The sequence below is a fragment of the Crotalus tigris genome, unplaced genomic scaffold, assembly GCF_016545835.1.
Source record: "Crotalus tigris isolate CLP2741 ecotype Arizona unplaced genomic scaffold, ASM1654583v1 scf7180000018884.865410, whole genome shotgun sequence".
In the NCBI taxonomy this organism is placed as follows: Eukaryota; Metazoa; Chordata; class Lepidosauria; order Squamata; family Viperidae; genus Crotalus; species Crotalus tigris.
The window spans coordinates 431,133-453,023 of NW_024097256.1; the positions used below are offsets into that span (position 1 = coordinate 431,133).

The window sequence follows — 21,891 nt, forward strand, 5'->3', positions numbered from 1 at the left end:
AGCCTTGACATCTGAAATGGTAAAAGAGGAAGTGAAGAAGAAGAAAGACTCCACGACCTATACCCGTGGTGGCGAACCTATGGCACGCATGCCACAGGTAGCACGCAGAGCCCTCTCTGTGGGCACGCACACCATCGCCCCAGTCCTAGGCCTTCAGCTGTGTTTTATAAAACCTTTTTACTTTAGGCCTCTGCCGCCATGTATTAAAAAAAAGGTTCAATCAATCAATCATTCTCCATCTCCGTGCTGAGAAAAGGCGTTCAGGTAAGACAACACCCCATTTCAACTTCTTGCGGGGGGGGGGGGAAATGATCTTGCAAAGTTGGGATTGAACCTTTTAGTCCCACCCAGTCTGCTGTTATCACCGAAGCCACGCCCATCCAATGGGCCACGCCTACCCAATGGGCCATGCCCACCCGGCACATAAGTGGGTTTTGGGTTGCAATTTGGGCACTCCGTCTCTAAAAGGTTCGCCATCACTGTCCTATACTGACTCCTAGTGAGCGTGTGTGTATGTAACATACTTTTTTCTGTTAGACATAAGCTGACTGGCCTAGAAACTGGATCCTAGTAGTTGAATCGGGAATCTACAATGATGAGTCCAGCAGGCCACTTTAGGAGGCAAAGGTACATGGCATTCCCAATTCTGCCATGGAAAATGTTGCTGCTATTCCTGTCTACGGTATGTATTGCCAAAGTCCACTACTTCACCCTGGGTTCATGTGGGGCCAGCTACACAGAGGAATAATGCTGATAGGGACAGGAACTTAGATGTGGATTCTGACCATGTGTCTCTTAGATCATTCACTTATCAAAGTATCCACAGAAACTTGGTGATGCCACAGTTGCTTTTACCAGCACATGTTTACCAATCTCCAGCCATGTTTTGGAACAGCCTTCCCTAGCCTGGCTTACCTCTAGGTAGGTTGGCTTACAACGCAGAATGCTCCTAGTCAGCCAAGACTTCTGGTAAGAGTCAGGCTGGGAATGACTGAAGTTGGATTTGATTGGACTTGAAATAAACTGGAAGCAGCATTCAACATCAACGGTTAGTTTGTTATTTATTTCAAACAAATTGCTGTGGCTTCACATAATACGCTTACCCATATGGACGGCTTCACAACTTCCTACGCAACATGCAGATGCCTAGTTGATGGTTCAGCTGTCGCAGGTATGCCTTCTTGTCAAGATCCGGGCAGACCCAAACAGTCCCTAAGTTCCTTATCTTCTCAAACTACAAACACGGCCTGCCTTCTACCTTTTGCACCCCAAGAGGAATTCCAGGTGGCTAGACGAAGGGCCCGGTCCCCAATTTCTCTCGTTCACCATTTGGACCCGGAGGAAAATGCTGGCCAGCGTTAGCGTCGCTCCCCTTACCAGGAGGCGTAAGCCAAGCAGCGCGCACTGGAACAGAGGTTGGGGTGGCTGGCGGTGCCATCTCGCCTTCTCTCCCCTATGGCAGTGTTTCCCAAACTTGACCATTTTAAGGCATGTGGACTTCAACTCCCAGAATTCCACAGCCAGCGTTGCTGGCTGTGGAATTCTGGGAGTTGAAGTCCTCATGCCTTAAAATGGTCAAGTTTGGGAAACTGCCCTATGGCTTCCTCACCCGGCAAGAGGGGGGGGGGCGAACCATCGTCCTGCAACCTCCAGGGGGCGCAGCGCGGGGCCGGTCGGAGTCCGCGGCGGCGGCGCTGCTTCTGTTTGGTTCGTGCCCGCGCAGCTGCGTGGGAAAAAGGAAAAAACAGGCGAGGCGGGTCTCCCAGGGAGAGGCGGCTCTCTTGCCGCAGAGAGGCGGCCTTGCCCTGCGAGACCGGGGCCCTTCTCCCGCCCTGCTTTTGTGCTTTTCGCAGCCTTTCGGGTTTCCCACCAGCATCCTCGGGAAGGAGCCGGAGGAGGTCAGTAAAAAGAGGAATTGGGGGGGGGGGAGAGAAACGGGGAGGGGGCGCATCTGGAGGAGGGGGAAACTGGGTCGCTGCAAGCCTCCCGGTCTTCGGGGAAGAGGCGAGAGAGAATTGCTGGGCGAAGCCCATCTTTCAGACCGTGCCCGGGCGCCTAACGCGCGTTTGCACTCGGTGTTCGCGCGTCCTCGTGCTTTCCTAAACTATGAATGATTCCAGCCGGGCGGGTCCGCGCGGAAGAGGCAAAGCCGCTTGGAGTTTAGCGTGTTGGGGTGAACCGAGGCGAGGACGGGTGTGTCGCGGGGGGTGGGTGGGATGGGGGGGTGTTTCTGCTTGCGACTCCAAGGCGAGAGTAACTTCTGCTTAGAATTGCGCCTCAGGAGGCAGCTTCTCTCAAAGGAGGTAGGTAAAAAAAAAGGGGGGGGGAGTACAGTTTCCCCTTCCTTTGCAGCCCGTGTCCAATGGGGAATGTACGGCGCTGGGCTCAGCAGGACTTACTTCGGAATAACCCCGGATAGGAAAGATTGTCTACTTGCCACCTTTGGGGCGATGGAACTTTTTGACCGTCTGTTGCAAGCTTGTCAAAACTCATGCCCTAAAGCAGTGCTGGACTATAAGGTCTGTTGCCCCCCTGGGCCCTGGTCAAGAAACATGGGTGGCAGCTACAGTCCAGCATTCCTGGAGGGCAGTTAAGTCTCCTTATGATACCTTAACCTTTGCTCAGAGAGAGGAGGTTTTGCTTAGATCAGTGCAAGTTTCTTCTGGATGGGTGCTGTTTGGTTGCTCCGAGCCTGGGGTGTCTTTGGATTCTGAGAACATCTCATGGAGGACGTTGCTCTGCCTGGCTTTCTGGGACTTAAGACCAGTAGTGGGATTCAGATAGGTGAACAACCGGTTCTCAGTGTGGATGCCACTTCCAGAAGTCCATTCTGGGTCTGGGTAACAAAAAATTAGCTACCGGTTCTGCCGAAGTGGTGCGAACCGGCTGAATCCCACCACTGCTTAAAACTATCAGCCTGCTTCACACATTATCTATTCTAAGCCATTGTGTGATTTAGGCTTAGCTTGTTTGTGTACTGCCAGCCTCAATAGCTTTTGGAAGTCTCTCTGGAAGCCCTCTGGGCTTCTCAACTGTGGGAAGAAAACGTTCCTTTTCTTGCCTTCCTCACTTGGTAACCTTTTGATGTGGGGGGAAAGTGTGGGTTGACAACTATTCCACCCTTTATTGGCTGGACATTCTGGCAGCTGTAATCCAACACATACTGGGAAGGTTTGGAGAAAGTTGGTTAAGCTGGAAACACCTAAGAAAAACAAACTACAACTAGGAAAATTTCAGTGGCTTTTTAATGCAGCTTGGATCCCAAAGCATGGATATATTAAAATCAGTGGGGAAGGGGGAGGTACTCTTAAGTTTGTGCATGAATTGCTTCTAAGGAAAATCCAAGCACATACCCCCTCCTTTCCACCATGTAGAGTTATGTAACTGGGTGGTGCTCTTCAGAGCTAGTCTGGTTGTTTTGAAAAAGGTGCTACTGTCTTAGTGGTGGATGTTTTTATTAATCGAATGACACTTAAATCTGCCTGTTGCCATATGAACTTGGGTGGCTGTCGAGATTATGAAAGGAGAACAAGAAAGCTGCAGCTGATGCTTCTCCTTCTTCACCTTCTGCTAATACTACTACTACTAATAAATAGTAATATACCTCGAACACCTTCAAAGAACAGCACTTGCCTATCCCAGGTGCTTGGGAAGGACTCTGTAGGTGAGTAAAAATGCCAAATGGAGTCTAAATATCTGACTGACTGGGTGATTGGTCATAATAATACCCTTTTTTCCTCTAATAATACTAAAAGTGACATAGAGAGGATTATAATTCAAAAAACAGAAAGCTGTTCCAATCTCAATGTCATGGTATAGCACGAGACTGGGCAAATGTGCTGACTTGGGTTCTGGGTGAGCTTGCATTTTATTTAGTTAAAGGGATCGCTCCATTATTGCACCACTGGTTCTTTTATAAAACAGACTTTTTTCTTCCACAGTTTCTGGGATTTAAATCTATCTTCTATTTAAACCACCTCCGCAGGTAGGCTAGGACTGCAGCTTTCCCAATCCTAGTGGGGCTTTAGAGTGGGGTTGATGAAGACCAGAGGAAGACATTAAATTAGCCAAGACAGAAACAAAATTTGAGGGTGGATGTAATGGGAGTCAAAATTCAACTCATCTGGGAAAGACCCTTGTTGGGAAAGCACGTCATGCAAGAAACCAAAAGAAAGTTATGCTTTAATATTATTTTATTTTTGATCCTTTATTATTTTTTACAAATAACTCAAAACAGTGAACGTACTTAATCTTCCTTCCTCCTCCTATGTTCCACAACAACAACAAGAACCCTGTGAGGTGGGCTGAGCTGAGAATGACTCACCCAAAGTCCCCCAGCCAGATTTCACGCCCAAGGTGGGAGCAGAACCCAGTTCTTATCCTGCATTGAAGATATTGGAGAATCCCAAAGAATTTCAGGAAGGAAACTCAAGATTGGTCTCCCAACTAATGGATTCTTAATGATACAGAATGACCCTTTGTGGGTAGAATATAACATAACATAATAGAAAATAGGATGGAGATTAAAAATACATCTTAGAAAAACCTCTGCACTTTTCAAAGTCTTTTCAAAGTCTGAAATAGTCTTCTTAATACGCTACTTCTCCATGTGCAGGACAGAATGGAGTGTGTTTTCTTCTTTATGTGCTAAGTTCTCCATGTGTGGAACAGAATGGCAGGCTTGCAAACCAAGTGCGAGGGTGAAGAAAAGGATTGTGTTTGATGTGGTGTTTTCCCACCTTTGGGGAAAATTAGTACAGCTTGTGCTGCTGATTCTCAACTCCTTGCATCTTGCCTTCCACCTATCACTCTGATCAAAGAACCTGGACCTTGGTAGAAAGATGAGAAACCGGTTCCTCCATGGAATTAGCCAGCCCCACCTGTGCAGGTAGAAGGAGCATGCTTCTACAGACTCGGTCAGCCAAGGAGCTTCAGCTGATGGGATCCAGAAGAACCTTTTCTGCCATGGCTCCTGCTCTCTGGAACATCTGCCCTCCCCCCCCCGTCAGATCCACTCCCATCCTTTTGGCCTTCCGAAAGGCCTTGAAGACATGGCTATGCCAACTGGTCTGTGGCAGAGATGGAGATGGGTGCTCTCTGTGTGCACTTTGCTCCCTCCCTCTCCATCCTGCTTAGTTTTATGTTAACCAACTTTTTAAATTGAAGGTCTTTAGTTAATGTTTTAATGTTTTATCCTGCATTCTATTCAATGTTTGCAAGCGGTCTAGAGTTGCTTTTGCTGGGATGATAGATAGGTAGGTAGGTAGGTAGGTAGGTAGGTAGGTAGGTAGATAGATAGATAGATAGATAGATAGATAGATAGATAGATAGATAGATAGATGTTCATTTTTCTCCAAACATGCATATATGTTTAAGCATCCCATTATTATATTATCCTTTACAGCAGTTTTCAAGAGCTGATTTCAATTCTTTACCTTGTAGCTCACCTAAACTGTTTCTGAGTCTTTCAGTGAGATGCATGCTGTTAATTAACAACCACTGGTCTACATAACAAGGTTGGTGTTTTCCAGATGAGCTTTCCCAGAACCTTGGGTCTCCTTAGTCTTTGAATATTCTGTCTAGAACATGTAAGATTTGACCCCAAAGCAGCTGCCATCCACCAGCTCATAGGGCTGCAGGTCTAAGCCAACCTGGCTTTTGACTAGTTTACCTGATTGTTTCAATTCACACCTACAGTAATAAGCTTTCAAGATTTTCGCTGGTTCTTTTGTTGTAGTGTTAAATTTTTCTTGGGAAGTGCCCAAGGTTTTGAGACTCAGGCTGTGTTCAAATTAAAATAAATAAATAAATGTGTTTAGGATCATGGGAACGAATTAAGGCTTGTGCAAACAAGTATGGCTATACTGTGTCAATCTTTTAGCTGCTTGCAGCATTGTTTAGATGAATGAGACATTATGAATCAACTCCTTTTTATTCAAACCTCCTCTGGCTAGTTTCTTTTGTCACAGCTGTTTTGCTAGGAGGTTGCTGATTGAACAAATATAGGCAGGCAAGCAGGCAGACCAGCTGTGTTCTGGGTTTTCATGTCTAAAAGATATTGCGGTCCCTATTTTATACCAAGAGGTTGTCACCATTAGAGCCCTTTGTGGCTTGGGGTTGGATTACCTGAAGATCCACTTTCTCATCATTTCTGCCTATCCAGTTTGGTCAGGCAGGTTGGGCTTGCTGCAGGACCCATCAGCCAAGGAATGTTGACTGGTGGGAACTAGGAGAGATAATAATAATAATAATAATAATAATAATGATAATAATAATAATGGTAGTAGTAGTAGTTGTAGTAGTAGTAGTAGTAGTAGTAGTAGTAATAATAATAATAATAATAATAAAGTTGGAAGGGACCTTGGAGGTCATCAAGTCCAACCCCCTGCTCAGGCAGGCAACCCTATACCATTTCGGACAAATGGCTGTCCAGTCTCTTCTTAAAAACTTCCAGTGTTGGAGCATTTACTGCTTCTGGAGGCAGGTTGTTCCACTGGTTGATTGTTCTAACTGTCAGGAAGTTTCTCCTTAGTTCTAGATTGCTTCTCTCCTTGATTAGTTTCCATCCGTTGCTTCTTGTCCTGCCTTCAGGTGCTTTGGAGAATAGCTTGACTGCCTCTTCTTTGGGGCAGCCCCTGAGATACTGGAACATGGCTATCCTGTCCCTCCTCGTCCTTCACTTCATTAAACTAGACATACCCAATTCCAGCAACAGTTCCTTATATGTTTTAGCCTCCAGTCCCCTAGATGCTTTCTCTGCCATAGTTCTGCCCTTGAGGCACGTTCTCCCTTCAGATATCAGCATGACCCCTAGCCTGCTCACCTTTTGCAACATCATGGAGCCTTCTTTGTTGCCCAGGTCTGGGACTCTGTTTCCTGGCTGTATGACCATCCATAGTAACAGTTTTATTTATTTGCTAACTTGTGTTTGTGTTTTCTGATGTATGCCATCCCAAGTCACTGGTTGGAATGCTGGCTATAGAAATCAGATAACCCAGGTAGAAAGGAACAAATAGCAGATGATGGAAAAGTCCAGGCCCCATGTATCAGAATTGGTGGCCTGGGCACCCTCTGGATGCGTGACGACCACAGCTCTCTGAGTCAACCCTGGCTGTGTTCACAGGACGTGTGTAAACAGATGCCCGGCCACCTGACGTTCTACTTTTGTGTGAAAATGGGATCATAAAGTGGTCAACGGTGGTGCTTGGTTTGCTTGGCACACACAAAGCTGCAAGAAACCGAACGATTTGCTGCACTATTAATAGTGCCCTCCAGTTGTTACGAAAACCAGCTAACCAGGTCCGGTCAGAGCAGAAGGCAAAACAAGAGGTGACGCTAATGAAGTTTTAGCACGAAGTGCAATTGTATCTGCTGAGTCTCGCTCAACCTGGTTAAAGTCTGACCTGCATGGACGTAACTGATGCTGATCGGCTTTGACCAGTTTTTTCCAGTGTACAGGAAAGAAGGAAGGAAGGTGAGTTTCTGAAGAATCTGAGGGAGGCATTATGCAACCTACATTCCATGTCTTTTTCTGAGTGTGTGAAGCAAAGAACAGGAGCGCTTTCTTCATTTATTTATTTTTTTAAAAAAAGGTTTCACCTCCACTCCAGTGCTCTGTAGGGCAAAACTAGAAAATTGACTGGACCTGGTTAGCTGGTTTTTATAACAACCAGAAGGCACCATTAACTGTGCAAGAAAATATTCAGCTGCACGTTCACAGATTTTCAGTGCATAGGTTTTTTTGCTGGGAACAAAAACAAAATGGATTTGTTAGGACCTGTTTAAATCCACCCAGAAGTCTGAGTTCCTGACTCTCAGATAATCTCATTGTAACACGAGATCCAGCCAGTGGGTCCCCAAGAAACCAGATAAAAAAGAAATGAAATAAAAGTATTACACACACATCCCCAAGTCACTTGATAGTGAGATGAGTGGCATATAAATAAAACAAAACAAAATAAAGCACAGCCCTAGTCCACCAAAGATCCCAATCTTGGTCATGGATTTTAATCTGGCCTCACCCAAAACACAGTGAATTTCCTTTGGCTGTGCTTGCTGGATTCAGAGTAGATTTTGGGGGTGTTTTTCCCGTTAAGTGTTGCAAGACTCTCTCTGTTATTTCATGAAGCGATCTCAGCCAGATGAAGAATTGGCCTGAACACAGAATTAGCCATCTCTGGCAGGAGATGAAAAGCTGCCTTTGAAACTGTAAGGCAGGGGCGACATTTTCAGGAAGACGAAGGCTGAGTGTGGCATTGTTTGAAGGAAAATCAAAGCCAGGGGTTTTTTTATTATTTCATCTGCAAAATATTTTATTTTTGTCCAAAATACGATAAGACTTCCTTTGGAGATCTTTCATGTAGCTAGTTTTATATTCAAAACACTTAAGATATCCTGTTCCGGGTGTCGGCTATTAAATCATCACAAAATTTGCTGGTGTGGATTGGGACAAATAGAAACCAAAAGTATGTTTCGCGATTGTTGGACCCCATCCACTCAGGTGTTAAGGTGCAGATATCCTATTTCTGATTATGGAGGTTCCATTCTCAGCTGCCATTTGAAGAAACACCTGCAAGCTGAATCAATAGACCTCACTACCTTTTGTGCAAAATATTTCCTGGGACCTTTTCATGAGTGACATTCCAGGTATGCTCATAGACTTCTATCCATCACTCTGTTGCTGTGTGAATTCTATACAGAAGGTGATCATCTTTGAGCACCATCACTTTGAGATAAAATCTGAGTGTAATTTCTATTTACATAACCCTTATTGGGTAGTATTTGAGAACAGAAAAGAGAAAAAAACACTTTAAAATGAATGACACGCATGCAGAGCTTTTTGTTAGCCATTGACCATTCTTTCGCTTCCTATTTTCTAAGTATCACTCTAATGAATTTGAGAAGGAGGCTAGAGAAGAGGTGTAGGACAGTGGTTCTTAACCTTTTTGAACGAATCGCCCCCTTGAGCCAATGAGGAAGTTGTCATCGCCCCCCTCCCCCAACACAACCTCTCAATCACAACATAGGAAATAATTCTTCAATTTATGCAAACACTTTTTTTGTTTTCTTTAAAATTGTCATTAGGACATATCGATGCAAATAATTTATTTCCAGTCTTTTTCCCATATCTCCCATATTCTGGCCAATGGCGCGCCACTGTATGGGTAGAGGCTGCTGCGCAACGCGCATGAAGATAAGCAATGCGTCTTCACATATGTACGGCATTCCGTACTGAAGCTAGCTGGAAGAACATTTGAAAACACAATTCAGTCCACTAATAGTGAGCGATCTGATGTTTTTGTACGACAGATATACAACGATTCACTGTACGAAAAAGTCTCAAAAGTGTCCCCAAAACTTCTTGCTCCATCGCCCCCATATCGCCCCCTTTTCGTTCCTTTGCCCCCGCGTCGCCCCTTTTCATTCCATCGCCCCCCTGAAAAATGAAATTGCCCCCTGGGGGGCAATATCGCCCAGGTTAAGAACCACTGGTGTAGGGTCAAACACTTCATCAGTCTTGAGTCTCTTCACACCCACAAGAGATCTAATTCCAACCCACCTTGAATTCCTGTGACTTTTATGTATCGCCAATTTGCTTGGACCGTTAGTAGTTCAGATTCTTGTAGAGAGCTTAAGCTTGCAATAAATCTTTATCACCCATTCGAACTGCCTGGATTTTCCTGGCGCTTAACAAGAGCGGCCCTATAACTGGGCCCATCCAGATGAATTTTGTGGTTGGGTTTTCCTTCGCTTTATACAACGAGGGGTTTTATGGGTCTTTGCTTGCCACTTTTTGAATTATCTTGAAAAATTGTTCAGTGATGATTGGCCGTTCGGTGATGAACAGAGGGATAGAATCAAGATCACATAAACTGTTAATACCACATTATAATCACTTGGTAAGTCCACACTTGGAATATTGCACCCAGTTCTGGTCACCACGATATGAAAAAGATGTTGAGACTCTGGGAAAGAGTGCAGAGAAGAGCAACAAAGATGATTAGGGGACTGGAGGCTAAAGCATATAAGGAACGGTTGCTGGAATTGGGTATGTCTAACTTAATGAAGGATGAGGGGGGACATGATAGCAGTGTTCCAATATCTCAGGGGCTGCCTCAGAGAAAAGGGAGTTAAGCTCTTCTCCAAAGCACCTGAAGGCAGGACAAGAAGCAACAGATGGAAACTAATCAAAGAAAGAAGCAACCCAGAACTAAGGAGAAATTTCCTGCCAGAGAGAGCAATCAGTGGAACGACTTGGCTCCAGAAGTTGTAGGCACTCCAACACTGGAGGTTTTTAAGAAGAGACTGGACAACTATTTGTCTGAAATGGTGTAGGGTTTCCTGCTTGAGCAGGGGGTTGGACTAGATGACCTCCAAGGTCTCTTACAACTCTGTTATTCTGTTATTCTGCTCATGTACCCTCTTGACCTGGCCTGTGTTAACCCTAGAGGCTGCATTCACACAGCATGCTAAACTTGGTTAGTTTTAATCATGGCTTCTTTTTGATTGATTTACAGTGTTCCATGAACCCAGCCTGTTTGGTTGGAGATTCCATGCTGTGTGTAAAACTGAAAAACAGTTCCTTAAGTATAAGGCAGCCTTTAGTAACCATTGAAAGTAACAAAGGCATTGAAAAAAGTGACTTGTGACCATTTTTCACTCTTTCGACCGTTGCGGCATCCCATAGTCACGTGATCAAAATGTGGACGTTTGGCCACTGGTTGCAGGTCATGTGATCCCCTTTTGCAACAAGCAAAGTCCGTGGGAAGCCTGATTCACTTAACAACTATGTTACTAACTTAAAACTGCAGTGGTTCACTTAACTATGGCCAGAAAGATCACAAAATGGGGCAGAATTCATTTAACAACTGTCTTGCCTAGCAACAGAAACTTTGGGCTCAGCTGTCATCAGTCAAGGACTACCTGTACCCAGGCTGAGTGTGCTACGTGAAGACAGTCAGCATGTGCTGCTTCTCCTGTGTTTCACCAAGCCTGAGACTAATCTTCAGGTCTTGGAATCCAGAAATGCATATCTTGCTTCCGAAAGCTCTCTGTTGTGACTCTGCAGCTGTTTGGGGTTTTGCTAGTTGTGTAAGTTAGGTGGAGAGATTCCTGTCCCAGGCGTCCCCCTCCCTCCTTCATGGGCTTTCACCCTCCTTATCATATTTATCCAGCTCTTAGAACCTCCCATCAAGTTACACCCTGTTTGTAGCCTGATAATGTTTGGGAAAACCCATGTTAGCTACAAGACCGCCCATCAAATACGCAATTGGTACTGGATATCAGACTGCCTTTGCCTAATTGTCAAGGCATCTGTGGGTGCGTGTTTGCCATTAAGGCAGTGGTTCTCGACCTGTAGGTCGGGACCCCATTTGGGGTCGAACGACCATTTCACAGGGGTCGCCAAACAACGCAGTCCGCCATTTTTTCCCCCTTTTCCTTAGCTGTGCTACTCCCTTTTATTCTATTGGCGTTTGAAAGCCAATAGAATAGACTCTCTTGAATAGAGTCTAATTCTATTGGCTTTCAAAAGCCAATAGGAATTGTCCAGGCTGTCTCTGCCCTGCTGAGCCCGCCAAAAGTCCCATTCTGCAAACGGTGCTGCACCAGTTGAGTAGTCCTCGACTTACGGCCGGTTGGGGGTCGCAGCATTAAAAAGGTTAAGAACAACTGCATTAAGGTGTAATTCACACATACGTTCTTAAAAATGTAGAAAAACAAACAAACCCTTCCTAGTCCTTTTGATCAACTCAGTTGTTTTTCTGCACGGTCTTCACTAGCTCACTTTACCTTGTTCCTAGCTCATTTTCCTAATTTCTACAGTATTACTCTTATTAGTTTATTTAAAGAAGAAAAGCAGATACAAACAATGGCATCTGCAAGAAAGAAATTAAAAAAGATATAAATGGTGTCCTTCAGTCCCTACACTAGTAGACCAGAGCAGAAAATCAACCCCCCAGGAAGGGCAAAACTACTTTTATTGAGTTTGGCTGTAATAACAGAACGTTGTAAGTCTGATTATGCTGGAGCTTTTACGTCAATGAATTAGGGAGACCTCTGCTTGAGCTTCTTCAAAATGTTATTTCATTCCGGACTTAAATATGCTTCAGGCCTTTTTGCCAGGAAACTGCTCCTGCATATCTTTATCTTGGTGATATTCCACCCTCTTTATACCTTGCAATCTAAGCCCTACCCTTGTGTACAATGGGCATTAAAAAGCGACAAGGTCACGATTGTCCTCTTGACTTTCTTTGCTTGCCTCTTACAGATATGCTTGCATAGATCTCAAATAGAACGTTAATACTTTCTACACACCTAATAAAACAAATAAGCCATATTCCACGGGAATAAATCAAGATGTCTGAAAATCCTAGGCAGTTTATGGCAGTTACTATGCACCAAATATGGCAAACTCTCCTACGTACTTCTGCACACTAAAATAAAGCATTCCTCTCTTCTGGCCATCCAAAGTGGTTAGTTAGCAAGAATATTATTAATAAAGGCAGCACCATAATCTGGGGAAGTCTCTTGATCATCCTCTCCAGAACGATGGACAGTTGAAGGTGGGAATGCTTTCTTAAGGGAGATTAAGTTGATGTTCTTAAAACAGATGAGTATTATTACCATTAGTTTATTTGCGGAAGTAAAACAGATAAAATCAAGGGCATATGGAAGAAGGGAATGGAAAAAAGATGGAGATGGTGACATTGGATCATTCCTGCTCACCTCCCATTATGTCAGTGATTCTCAACCTTTTTAATGCCGCGACCCCCAACCGTTCGTAAATCAAGGACTAAACCAGTCGTAAGTCGAGGACTAAACCGGTCATAAGTCGAGGACTACCCAACCAGTCGTAAGTCGAGGACTTTCCCTGCCCGGGAGCACCGCACATGTGTGGTGCCGCCCCCTGCGCCGGCCGAGGCGTAGCTGGCAAGTGGCAGAGACGGAGCAGGCCGACCACCGGCTGGGCCACCAGCTGGCCCAGCCCAAGGGAGGTAAGGCACCCGCCGGAAAAGGGGGAAAAAATGGCGGACAGCCTTGCTTGGCGACCCCCGTGAAATGGTCAGTTGACCCCAAATGGGGTCGCGACCCATAGGTTGAGAACCACTGCATTATGTGGAAGCTGCTGTTACAGTTGTGAAGAACTTTAATCCTGTATCTCTGCTTCAATTCTAAAGTGATCCTCTTGAGCAGGGGTCCCCAACCCCCAATCTGTGGACCGGTACTGGGCTGCAACATGCCAGCAACCAGTCCGCATAAACAAGCAAAGCTCTATCCATGGAGTGCAGGCGGCACACAAAACCATGCACTCTCCGATCTGCGGAAAAACCTTTCTCCATGGAACCGGAACTGGTCCCTGGTGCCCAAAAGGTTGGAGACCTCTGCTCTTGAGAACCCCAAGTGAGGTCAAGCATAACTGTGTGAACCTAGCCTCTGCTTTTATCCTTCCTTACAAGATCTTCATATGGTCAACCCAGCCAGCCTTTCCTCCCCCAGTGCTTCCAGATGTGTCTGACTGCCAAGTCCATCACCTATAGTTAGGGTGGGAGTCCAGCACATCTGGAGGACGTTTGATTGGGGAGACGCGATGCAGAGAAGGCCGATTTTGCCTGACGTCATCACAATCACCCATTTGGTTCTTGGAGTAAATCTCAGTCAGTTTTTGGCATCTGACAGATAGTTGGAATGTAATCCTGACCCAGCTCCTTCCCGTTCAGAAAGTGTAGCCTGACTGAAGAAGAGTTTTGAGGAAGTCACCAATATGCTGCAGAACTTCTTTTGCTGTGCAAGAGGGAAAAGCCGCCAGAATAAATACGATGCCTGGTGATCATGCTCAAAGTGGAGAATCTCTATCTACTGGAGGTTTAGATGGGCTGCTTGAACAGCAGTTAAAGAAAAGAGCCCTGGAGCTAATTCTTCTAGCCAGCCATGCTGCTCCTGAGTGGCCCACACTGGGCGCATTGCATTCTCTGCCTGTCAAATGGCACACAGCAACACGCTCGTGATGCTGAAAAGCTTATCTGGTCTCACTGCTGCCTGATGAAAGACTAATCACGTTGTAGCTGATGCCTCCCTTACACAGCTAGCCCTGCACATTTGTCTTCTGGCTAGGAGAGAAAAACAAGCCTAGAGGAGGGGGGAGAAACCCAGCTGTTCGGTGGTGCAGATGTGCTGCAGCAGGCAGTCTTTTAAGAAGGATGACCCCTTCCCTGTCTCTCTCCTGTGGCTACTCCAATGCAACCCCTGAGCTGCGCTCCTGTCATTCCTCCGGTAATTTTGCCCATCTCCATAAAATTAGGAGCACTTCGTTTTTTTTCATGTGTGCTCCTAATTTCATTCCTGTAGCTTTTTAGGCAATCCAAATGTTTATCTTCATTCCTCCGAACTGCTATACAGTATCCTAGGCAGTATTTTATCATTTGTGACCCAGGAAGGTTGTAAATAATTTTGTGAAGGTAATCCTTGGCTTATGACAGTTCACGTAGGGACAGTTCAACATTAGAACGGCACTAAAAATGGCATTTATGAACATTTTTTGCAGTTAGACCATTGTAGCATCCCCACGATCATGTGACCAGGTGCTCGATAGCTGGTTAATACTTACCAACGTTGCTGTATCCCAAGGTCATGCAGTGACCTTTGGTGACCTTTTGATAAGCCAAGTCAATGGGGAAGCCAGATTCACTTAACAACGGGGTTACTAACTTATCGACCGCAGTGAGGCACTTAACAAGTGTGGCAAGAACAGTTGTAAAATGGGGCAAAATTCACTTAACAAATGTCTCACTCAACAACAGAGATTTTGGGCTCAATTGTGGTTTGTAAATTGAGGACTACATGTACTGGGTATACCTGCACCCACCTGAGTTAATCATCCCTTACTTAGGTGTGTGGGTCTGTGTGTATGGGCTAGATCAGTGGTTCTCAACCTGTTGGTCGGGACCCCATTTGGGGTCGAACGACCATTTCACGGGGGTCGCCAAACAAGGCTGTCCGCCATTTTTCCCCCCTTTTCTTTGGCCACGCCCCTGGCACCCGGTGATGTATAAGTGGTTGGGGGTCACCACAACATGGAGAACTGTATTATGGGGTCGCGGCATTAGAAAGGTTGAGAACCACTGGGCTAGATTGATCTGGAGTTACGTAATCTGATTTTTTTTTTTAAATAAAATCGATGAGACGGGCGCCTGGATGGGAATGTTTTGTCAAATCTGAATCGAGGTAATAATTGTTTGGGAACAATTAAGTCAGTGATGGCGAACCTTTTAGAGACCGAGTGCCCAAACTGCAACCCCAAATCCACTTATGTATCACCGGGTGCCGGATAGGTGTGGCCCACTCGGCGGGCGCAGCCATAGTGGGCTTGGCAGACTGGGTGGGCGTGGCCACTGGATGGGTGCAGCTGAAGTAGTCATGACAGATTGGGTGGGCATGGCCGGGGTGGGCATGGCCGGGGTGGGCGTGGCCACCTCAATGTTGCTTATGGGGAGGGACACCTGTGGGAGCCGGGCAGGGTTAGGGGAGATCCAGGGGGTCTCTGGCAGGTGGGATGGTGGGCTCCCCAATGGCGGCTCCAGGCTGGCTGGCCTTAGGCCAGTGATGGCAAACTTTTAGAGAACACGTGTGCTGGGGCGATGGCGTGTGCCCACAGGGAGAGCTCCACGTGCCGCCTCTGGCACGCGTGCCATAGGTTCACCACCACTGAATTAGGTTATACAGGTAATCCTCAACTTACGACCACAATTGAGCTCAAAATTTCTGTTGCTAAGCGAGACATTTGCTAAGTGAATTTTGACCCATTTTATGACCTTTCTTGCTACGGTTGTTAAGTAAATCTCAGCGGTTGTTAAGTGAATCGGGGTTCCCCATTGACTTTGCTTGTCAGAAGGTCGCAAAAAGGGATCGCATAACCCCGGGACACTGCGACCGTCATAAATACGAACCAGTTGCCAAGCGTCACAATTTTGGTCACATGAGCACAGGGGAGGCTGCAACGATCATAACTGTGAAAAATGGCCAGAAGTCACTTTTTTCAGTACCGTTGTAAATTGGAACGGTCACCAAATGAACTGTTGTAAATCGAGGACTACCTGTATCTACTGACATTTTCTGCCTGTCCGCTGCTCCACTAAGGCTCCAATTTCTGTCTTTTCAAGTCTTGCTTTCAAATGCTCCAGGTTGTTTGGGGTAACACCGAAAACCACACACTACTTAGCATTGTCTCATTTTACTGTCTTGAACTTTGTTCTTTTTTTTTTTTTTTTTTTTGCAGTCCTGTTTTGGTTGTATCCAAGCAGTGCAGTGCTAGGTGTGTTTACTTAAAAGCAAGTCCTGCTGTGTTCAGTGAAGCTTAATTTCCAGATGAAGAGGCACCAGGCGGGTGCAGTCTAAGTTCCTGTTGAATTGTGTTTGTGTGTTGGGGGTGGGTGGGTGTTCGTGCACACATCTGCTTCCTCCCAATGGCCTGCTGGTCCATGATTTCCGTTGTCCTAGAATGCTGATCAAAATCAATCCTGCAGGCTTTTCTCTGTTCTCCTTCTGAATCTCTTTTTTTCCCCACCCTCTTCAAGGTCTGTCACTTTCCTGTCATGGCAACGATTGTATCCGAAAAACTCAGCCACCTCTTCATCAACCTCCAGCACTTGTGCAAAATCCCTCGGATTCTGGCCGAGGCCTTGCCTGCTCCGTCCTGCACAGTGGCAGCCTCCGACGTGCCCCAGCTTTTCCGGAAGCCTTACATCCAGGCCGGCTACCGACCCCTCCACCGGAGCTGGACCTTCTACTTCCTCTCCCTCTTCCAGCAGCATAATGAAGCCCTCAACGTCTGGACGCATCTGCTGGCAGCTTTCATGCTGCTGGGGCGGTTCTGGCAACTCTCCCAGATGGTCGATTTTGTGGGTGACCCGCACGCCCAGCCTTTCTGCATCGTGGCTGTGTCTTCCATCATCTACTCCACCTTCAGCACCTTGGCTCATCTCTTGCAAGCCAAATCTGAGTTCTGCCACTACGCGTTCTTCTTCCTGGATTATGTAGGGGTGGCTACCTACCAGTACGGTAGCGCTTTGGTGCATTATTACTACGCCATTGAGCCTGAATGGCACGCCTGGATCTCCAGTTTCTACATTCCAGGTGCGGTGGGGCTGGCTTGGTTGTCATGTGTTGGTTCCTGCTACGCCAAATACCGATGCCCACACCTCTCCCCTCTGCAGGGGAGGCTCTACCAGGAAATGCCCTCTGCAGTAGCCTATGCTTTAGACATTAGCCCTGTGCTCCATCGTATCTATACCTCCACCATCTCTGGGCAAAGCGACTTGGCTGCTACCTACCATAAGTGCCACATTTTGTGCTTCCTGGTTGCAGCCTTTTTTTTCGCCTACCCCTACCCCGAGAAGTGGTTTCCCGGGAAGTGTCACTTTGTTGGACAAGGCCACCAGCTCTTCCACATGATCCTCATACTATGTACCTTCATCCAGTTAGAGGCAGTGCTTCTTGATTACCGGACTAGGAGGCCCATTTATTCCGAGCTGCATGGCGACCTGGCTCCTTTTTTTTCCATTATGTGCCTTGTGCTGATGGTTTGCTGTGGCCTCACAGCCCTCTACATGACCGTCAAAGTAAAACACAAAGTCTGGCCGAAGCGGGACTGAGTAAGAGGATGCTGGCTTCTGGGGACTTAACCCAAAGCTTCTTCTTTAGGTACACTTGCTCAGTTTCAACTGGGAATGTCAGTCCTGCTGTCATTTAGGAAACTGAATAGGATAGGTAGCTATTGCTGGGGTCTTCGTCTCCTCCTGCACTGGAGACCTTGCTTGCGGGTTGCTCTGTCCAGGCAACTGAGATGATAAGCTGGAGGTTGCATCAGAAAGGAAGTGACCAAACTCTTTGGTGGAAAGGAATTCCGTGTTTTGCTTCCTGGGGGATGGTACTGTAACTCTGCTGGCTCTGATTCAAAGGAGAACCCGTTGTTGGTATGACTCTCAGAAGCTATGTCTTGCATCCTTCTGAATCAGAGCTGGTGGCCTTCGAGCTTTGAGGAATCCATTTGATTATTATAAGTGTTTCTAGATCCATAAATGGGACCCTGGGCCAGAGGCATCTGATTAGGATCCTGAGGCCAGGAACTGGTTCTGAATATCAGAACTAGAAGAAGCAGCCCAACATTCATCCTGGGGTTCTCTAAACTTCCTTCATTTCAGCAGCGCTTGAGAGATGATGGGTGGGATGGTTATTTTCACTGCTGCTGTTAAAAGAGGTGCCAGCCTACTGGCCATGAACCACACCGAGAGCTGCTAAATACTTGCAAATGTCTTTTGGTCTCTCCCGTTTTTTAAGTAGCGGAAGAGCTTCAGGAAGCAGGATTAGAGATTCCACTTAACCAGCACTTCCTCAGGAGGAGAGGACTTCCTAGCCTCCATATTTTGATTAAAATAGCTCTTGCTTTGGGTTGCACTGATTTTGTCCAGCACCTTTGCACTATGCAGTCCTAGCCCCACAATTCTGCGCCCTACTTCAGGGCACTCCTGCAGCAGTGGTGCCTTCACGGATTGCCTTCTGCAGTATCCAGACAAAAGCATCCTTCCTTGTTTTGGGAAAGCATCTAGTACTTCCGCTTGCCTACCGTGAGCCGGGCCTTGGGAAACCTGCCAGGTGGATGTGCCTTCAGAAGACCACCTGTCTATCCAAAACTTTGTGTGTGGGGTGATATTACTTGTGATATTTTTAGTGCTGTGGTAAGGTTGTTTGGAGAGGAGAACTGCGAGTCAAAGTGAGGTTTGAGAAGGGGGAAGAGATGGGTTTTGGTGGCGACTATTTTCAGAAGGAAATCCATGCAACTATAATGGGTTGAGCTAACAGATATTAAAGCAGTGCTCCAGAGCCCTTCCCCCCCCCCACAATGATCTCTGGGTCCCTTCTATCAAATGTAATTATCTGCTCATCTACTACCCTCGAGATCTATTCACCTCTAGTTTTTTTACACAGCAGTGAGGCTTCATTGTCAGCTATAATCTGCCCTTTTTGAATGGCAATGCCAAGGGTTGAGACCTGCCCTTCTCCCATGGCGAACATTTGTGACACCAACAAGCTGTAGTCCCTGCATTTGAAGACCTTTGAGATCCCTACGATTTTCAACCAGATTGCACTCTGTGTATACTAGGCATCATTTTATTGGGTCTCTCTTCCATGAGTATATGTTCAACCTTCTTTTAAAAGCCCATCTGTGTTTGTGACTGTCACGGTATCATATGCCAAAGAAAACCATGCCTTTCTGATGATATGTTCTTCCTCATCTTTTGGACCATTCCAAATTCCAGTGCATGCTTACCGGGTAAGTAAGTAAATAAACTTAACACGAGTGTCACTCTGTTCACAGCTTAAGAGCAATGAGATTGCATCTTCCATTTACCAAACACATGTCCTGTTTTTCCCCCAGGAGAGTCGAAATTAAAATCCCTAAACAGAGTCAGTCGAGAAATACTTGGGGACACTTCATAATGGGTTGGCTCTGGATGTTCTGTTTATTTCAGTTGCAATCCTGCACATACTGATGGGGACTCAGCCGTGCTAAATTCCCTGGGGCCTACTTCTGTGTAAACAAGCATGGGAGCGCATGACTGGCTTCCCCTGAATGCAGTGGGATTTAGCTTTGTCCCAACTCAGTTTTACCCTGTTTCTGGTTGGTTGAGATCCAAACACCAATTAGTTATATTAGCCTTCCCCAGTTGGGAATGATTGACGCTGAAGTCCAACACATGTGGGAATACTAGCCAAGTGATATGTGCAGGCTGAGACACAGTGCTGACCACATTTGCAACATCAGGATCCATCACGGGTTTTTTAAATGGAATAATTTGATGTGGTTCGACCTTTGCAAAAGGCTAATATGGTTCAATATTTAGAAGTGGTCATTGCTTTGTTTCTTGCCAGCCTTCACTGCCTGCTTTGTGTCCAAAACTGAGAGTGCAGATTGCCAGAATGGGGGGGGGTATCTTCCCACCCCATAATCTATGATTAAAAGTAAGTTTAAGATAAGGTAAAAAAAATCAGTTTTACAAATCCTAAAGAGAAGAATCAAATATCTGGGTCATACCCATCTGTCAAATACCTGATCCACCCCTTCCCCCGTATTTTAGGTTTATCTGTCTTCCAAAAAATGAGCCACCTCTGTTGGAGATACATTAAGCCAGTTGACAAATTGGTTTAACTTGGGTTGACATCAGCAATAAGGGGCTTCGTGCTGTCTTCCCTGAGTGACACGATCATGGAAAAGCATGAGTTTCAATCTCCTTGTGAATTCGGGCTTTGGGGAAAAATCAACTGGAAAATGGAATGGCCCATGGCAGGAAAGAGGGGGAGCCCAAAAAGCTGTTGCTGTCCCTTCAGTTTTTCCCAGGCTATAAGTCTTCTCTTGACCCCTCAGTTCAATCTCCCCTCCCTATCAGAATTATAAAATTGCCTAGCTCAAAACATTTTGTTGGACTGGATGATGTTTATGGATCTATACATGTGGGCCGAAATCTTTTTACCGATTGTCCTGGATGCTGAAAGATGGTTTTTCAGTCACCCTGCAGAATTATTTGTAAAAAGGAAGTCTGGATACATGTGTCTGTTGATTTTTGTTTTCTTGTCTCTTCTACATTTTGTACATGTTAGTGGGCCTTGACGCCTCCACTTGTTTCTATTAAAAAAAAGAGAACATTTTATAAGCCAGATATTCTAACCTTTTGCCTCATTTATCCTTTACACCACCTTCATCAGTGGGGAGAGAAAGGGGTTCTGGAGCCAAATCTTGCAGTGAGGAGGGCTCCTGAGCATACTTGCAAGTCCATATCCCATTCTGCTACAGACAGAATTCAGGGAATCGGATTTTTTTTTCCAGTCTTTGCTGGGTTGATTTAACGAGGGGTGGAACATTTTGGCTACATAAAAAGATTAGCTCTTCCTACAAGGGAGGGGAGGAGAGGGGAGGGAAGGGATGCAGTTGAAAGAGACCAAAAGTATAGGAAATGAGAAGAGAGGGAAAGAGAAAGAGAAAGGAAGACAAAGAGAGGACAGGAGAACGGGAAAAGAAAGGAAAGATCTAAGCCCGTGATGGCAAACCTATGGCACGGGTGCCAGAGGTGGCACGCAGAGCCCTCTCTGTGGGCACATGCACCATTGCCCCACTCCTAGGACTTCAGCTGGGTTTTATAAAACCTTTTCACTTTAGGCCTCCGACGCCATGTGCAAAAAAAAAAAAAAGGTTCAATCAATCAATTTCAACTTCTCGTGGGAAAAAAAATCTCGGCAAAGTTGGAATTGATTGATTGTGCAGCCCGCCCACCCAATGGGCCACACCCACCCAATGGGCCATGCTCACTGGTACTCGACAATACATGTGGGTTTTGGGTTGCAGTTTGGGCACTCAGTCTCTGAAAGGTTTGCCATCGCTGATCTAAGCGCTGGCATTTATCATCTTCTGGATTGGATGTGAACGGTGAATATGTGAAACTCGGGGCTTAGGAGACTGGGGGTTGCATTTCAGCATCTTCCTTCTAGCTATTTTGCTCCAATTTCAACTGAATTAAGAATGTGGTAGAGAAAAAGAGAGGTGGTAATAGCAAAGAAGGTGTTATATCTCATGAACAAAAGCCATCTATCTGAGCAGCTAGACCCTGCAGTTTCAACCATAACCCTTTTCAGTTGGTGGTCTTTGAACTCTTACTAGGCTAAACCTGACTCACAATAAGCTAGTTTGTGACAATGGGAGTTGTAGTGAAGCAACATAGAGAACCAAGGCTGATTTAAAAAAAAAATCTAACATAAAAATGCAATACACACTGACACTCTTTGATATTTACCAAAAGAAATTGGGACACGTTTGTTAACTCTACAGAATTCTGGGGATGTGTA

General features: G+C 45.9%; 1 protein-coding gene across 5 annotated transcripts; it reads left to right on the forward strand.

Annotated features, from left to right (window-relative positions):
• Positions 1 to 1,742: 1,742 nt before the first annotated feature.
• PAQR7 (progestin and adipoQ receptor family member 7) lies at positions 1,743 to 20,709 on the forward strand. Of its 5 annotated transcripts, none has more exons than XM_039357278.1 (2): positions 1,743 to 1,898; positions 16,572 to 20,709. In XM_039357278.1, exon 2 carries the CDS (start codon positions 16,590 to 16,592, stop codon positions 17,646 to 17,648), a length of 1,059 nt encoding a protein of 352 aa, XP_039213212.1. In that variant the 5' UTR covers positions 1,743 to 1,898; positions 16,572 to 16,589; the 3' UTR covers positions 17,649 to 20,709. The 5 variants fall into 5 exon arrangements, 4 of the variants coding, with proteins under 4 accessions (XP_039213212.1, XP_039213215.1, XP_039213214.1 ...); XM_039357281.1 differs by lacking the exon at positions 1,743 to 1,898 and adding an exon at positions 2,228 to 2,303; XR_005558405.1 differs by lacking the exons at positions 1,743 to 1,898; positions 16,572 to 20,709 and adding exons at positions 2,311 to 3,664; positions 4,289 to 5,824.
• Positions 20,710 to 21,891: the final 1,182 nt, after the last annotated feature.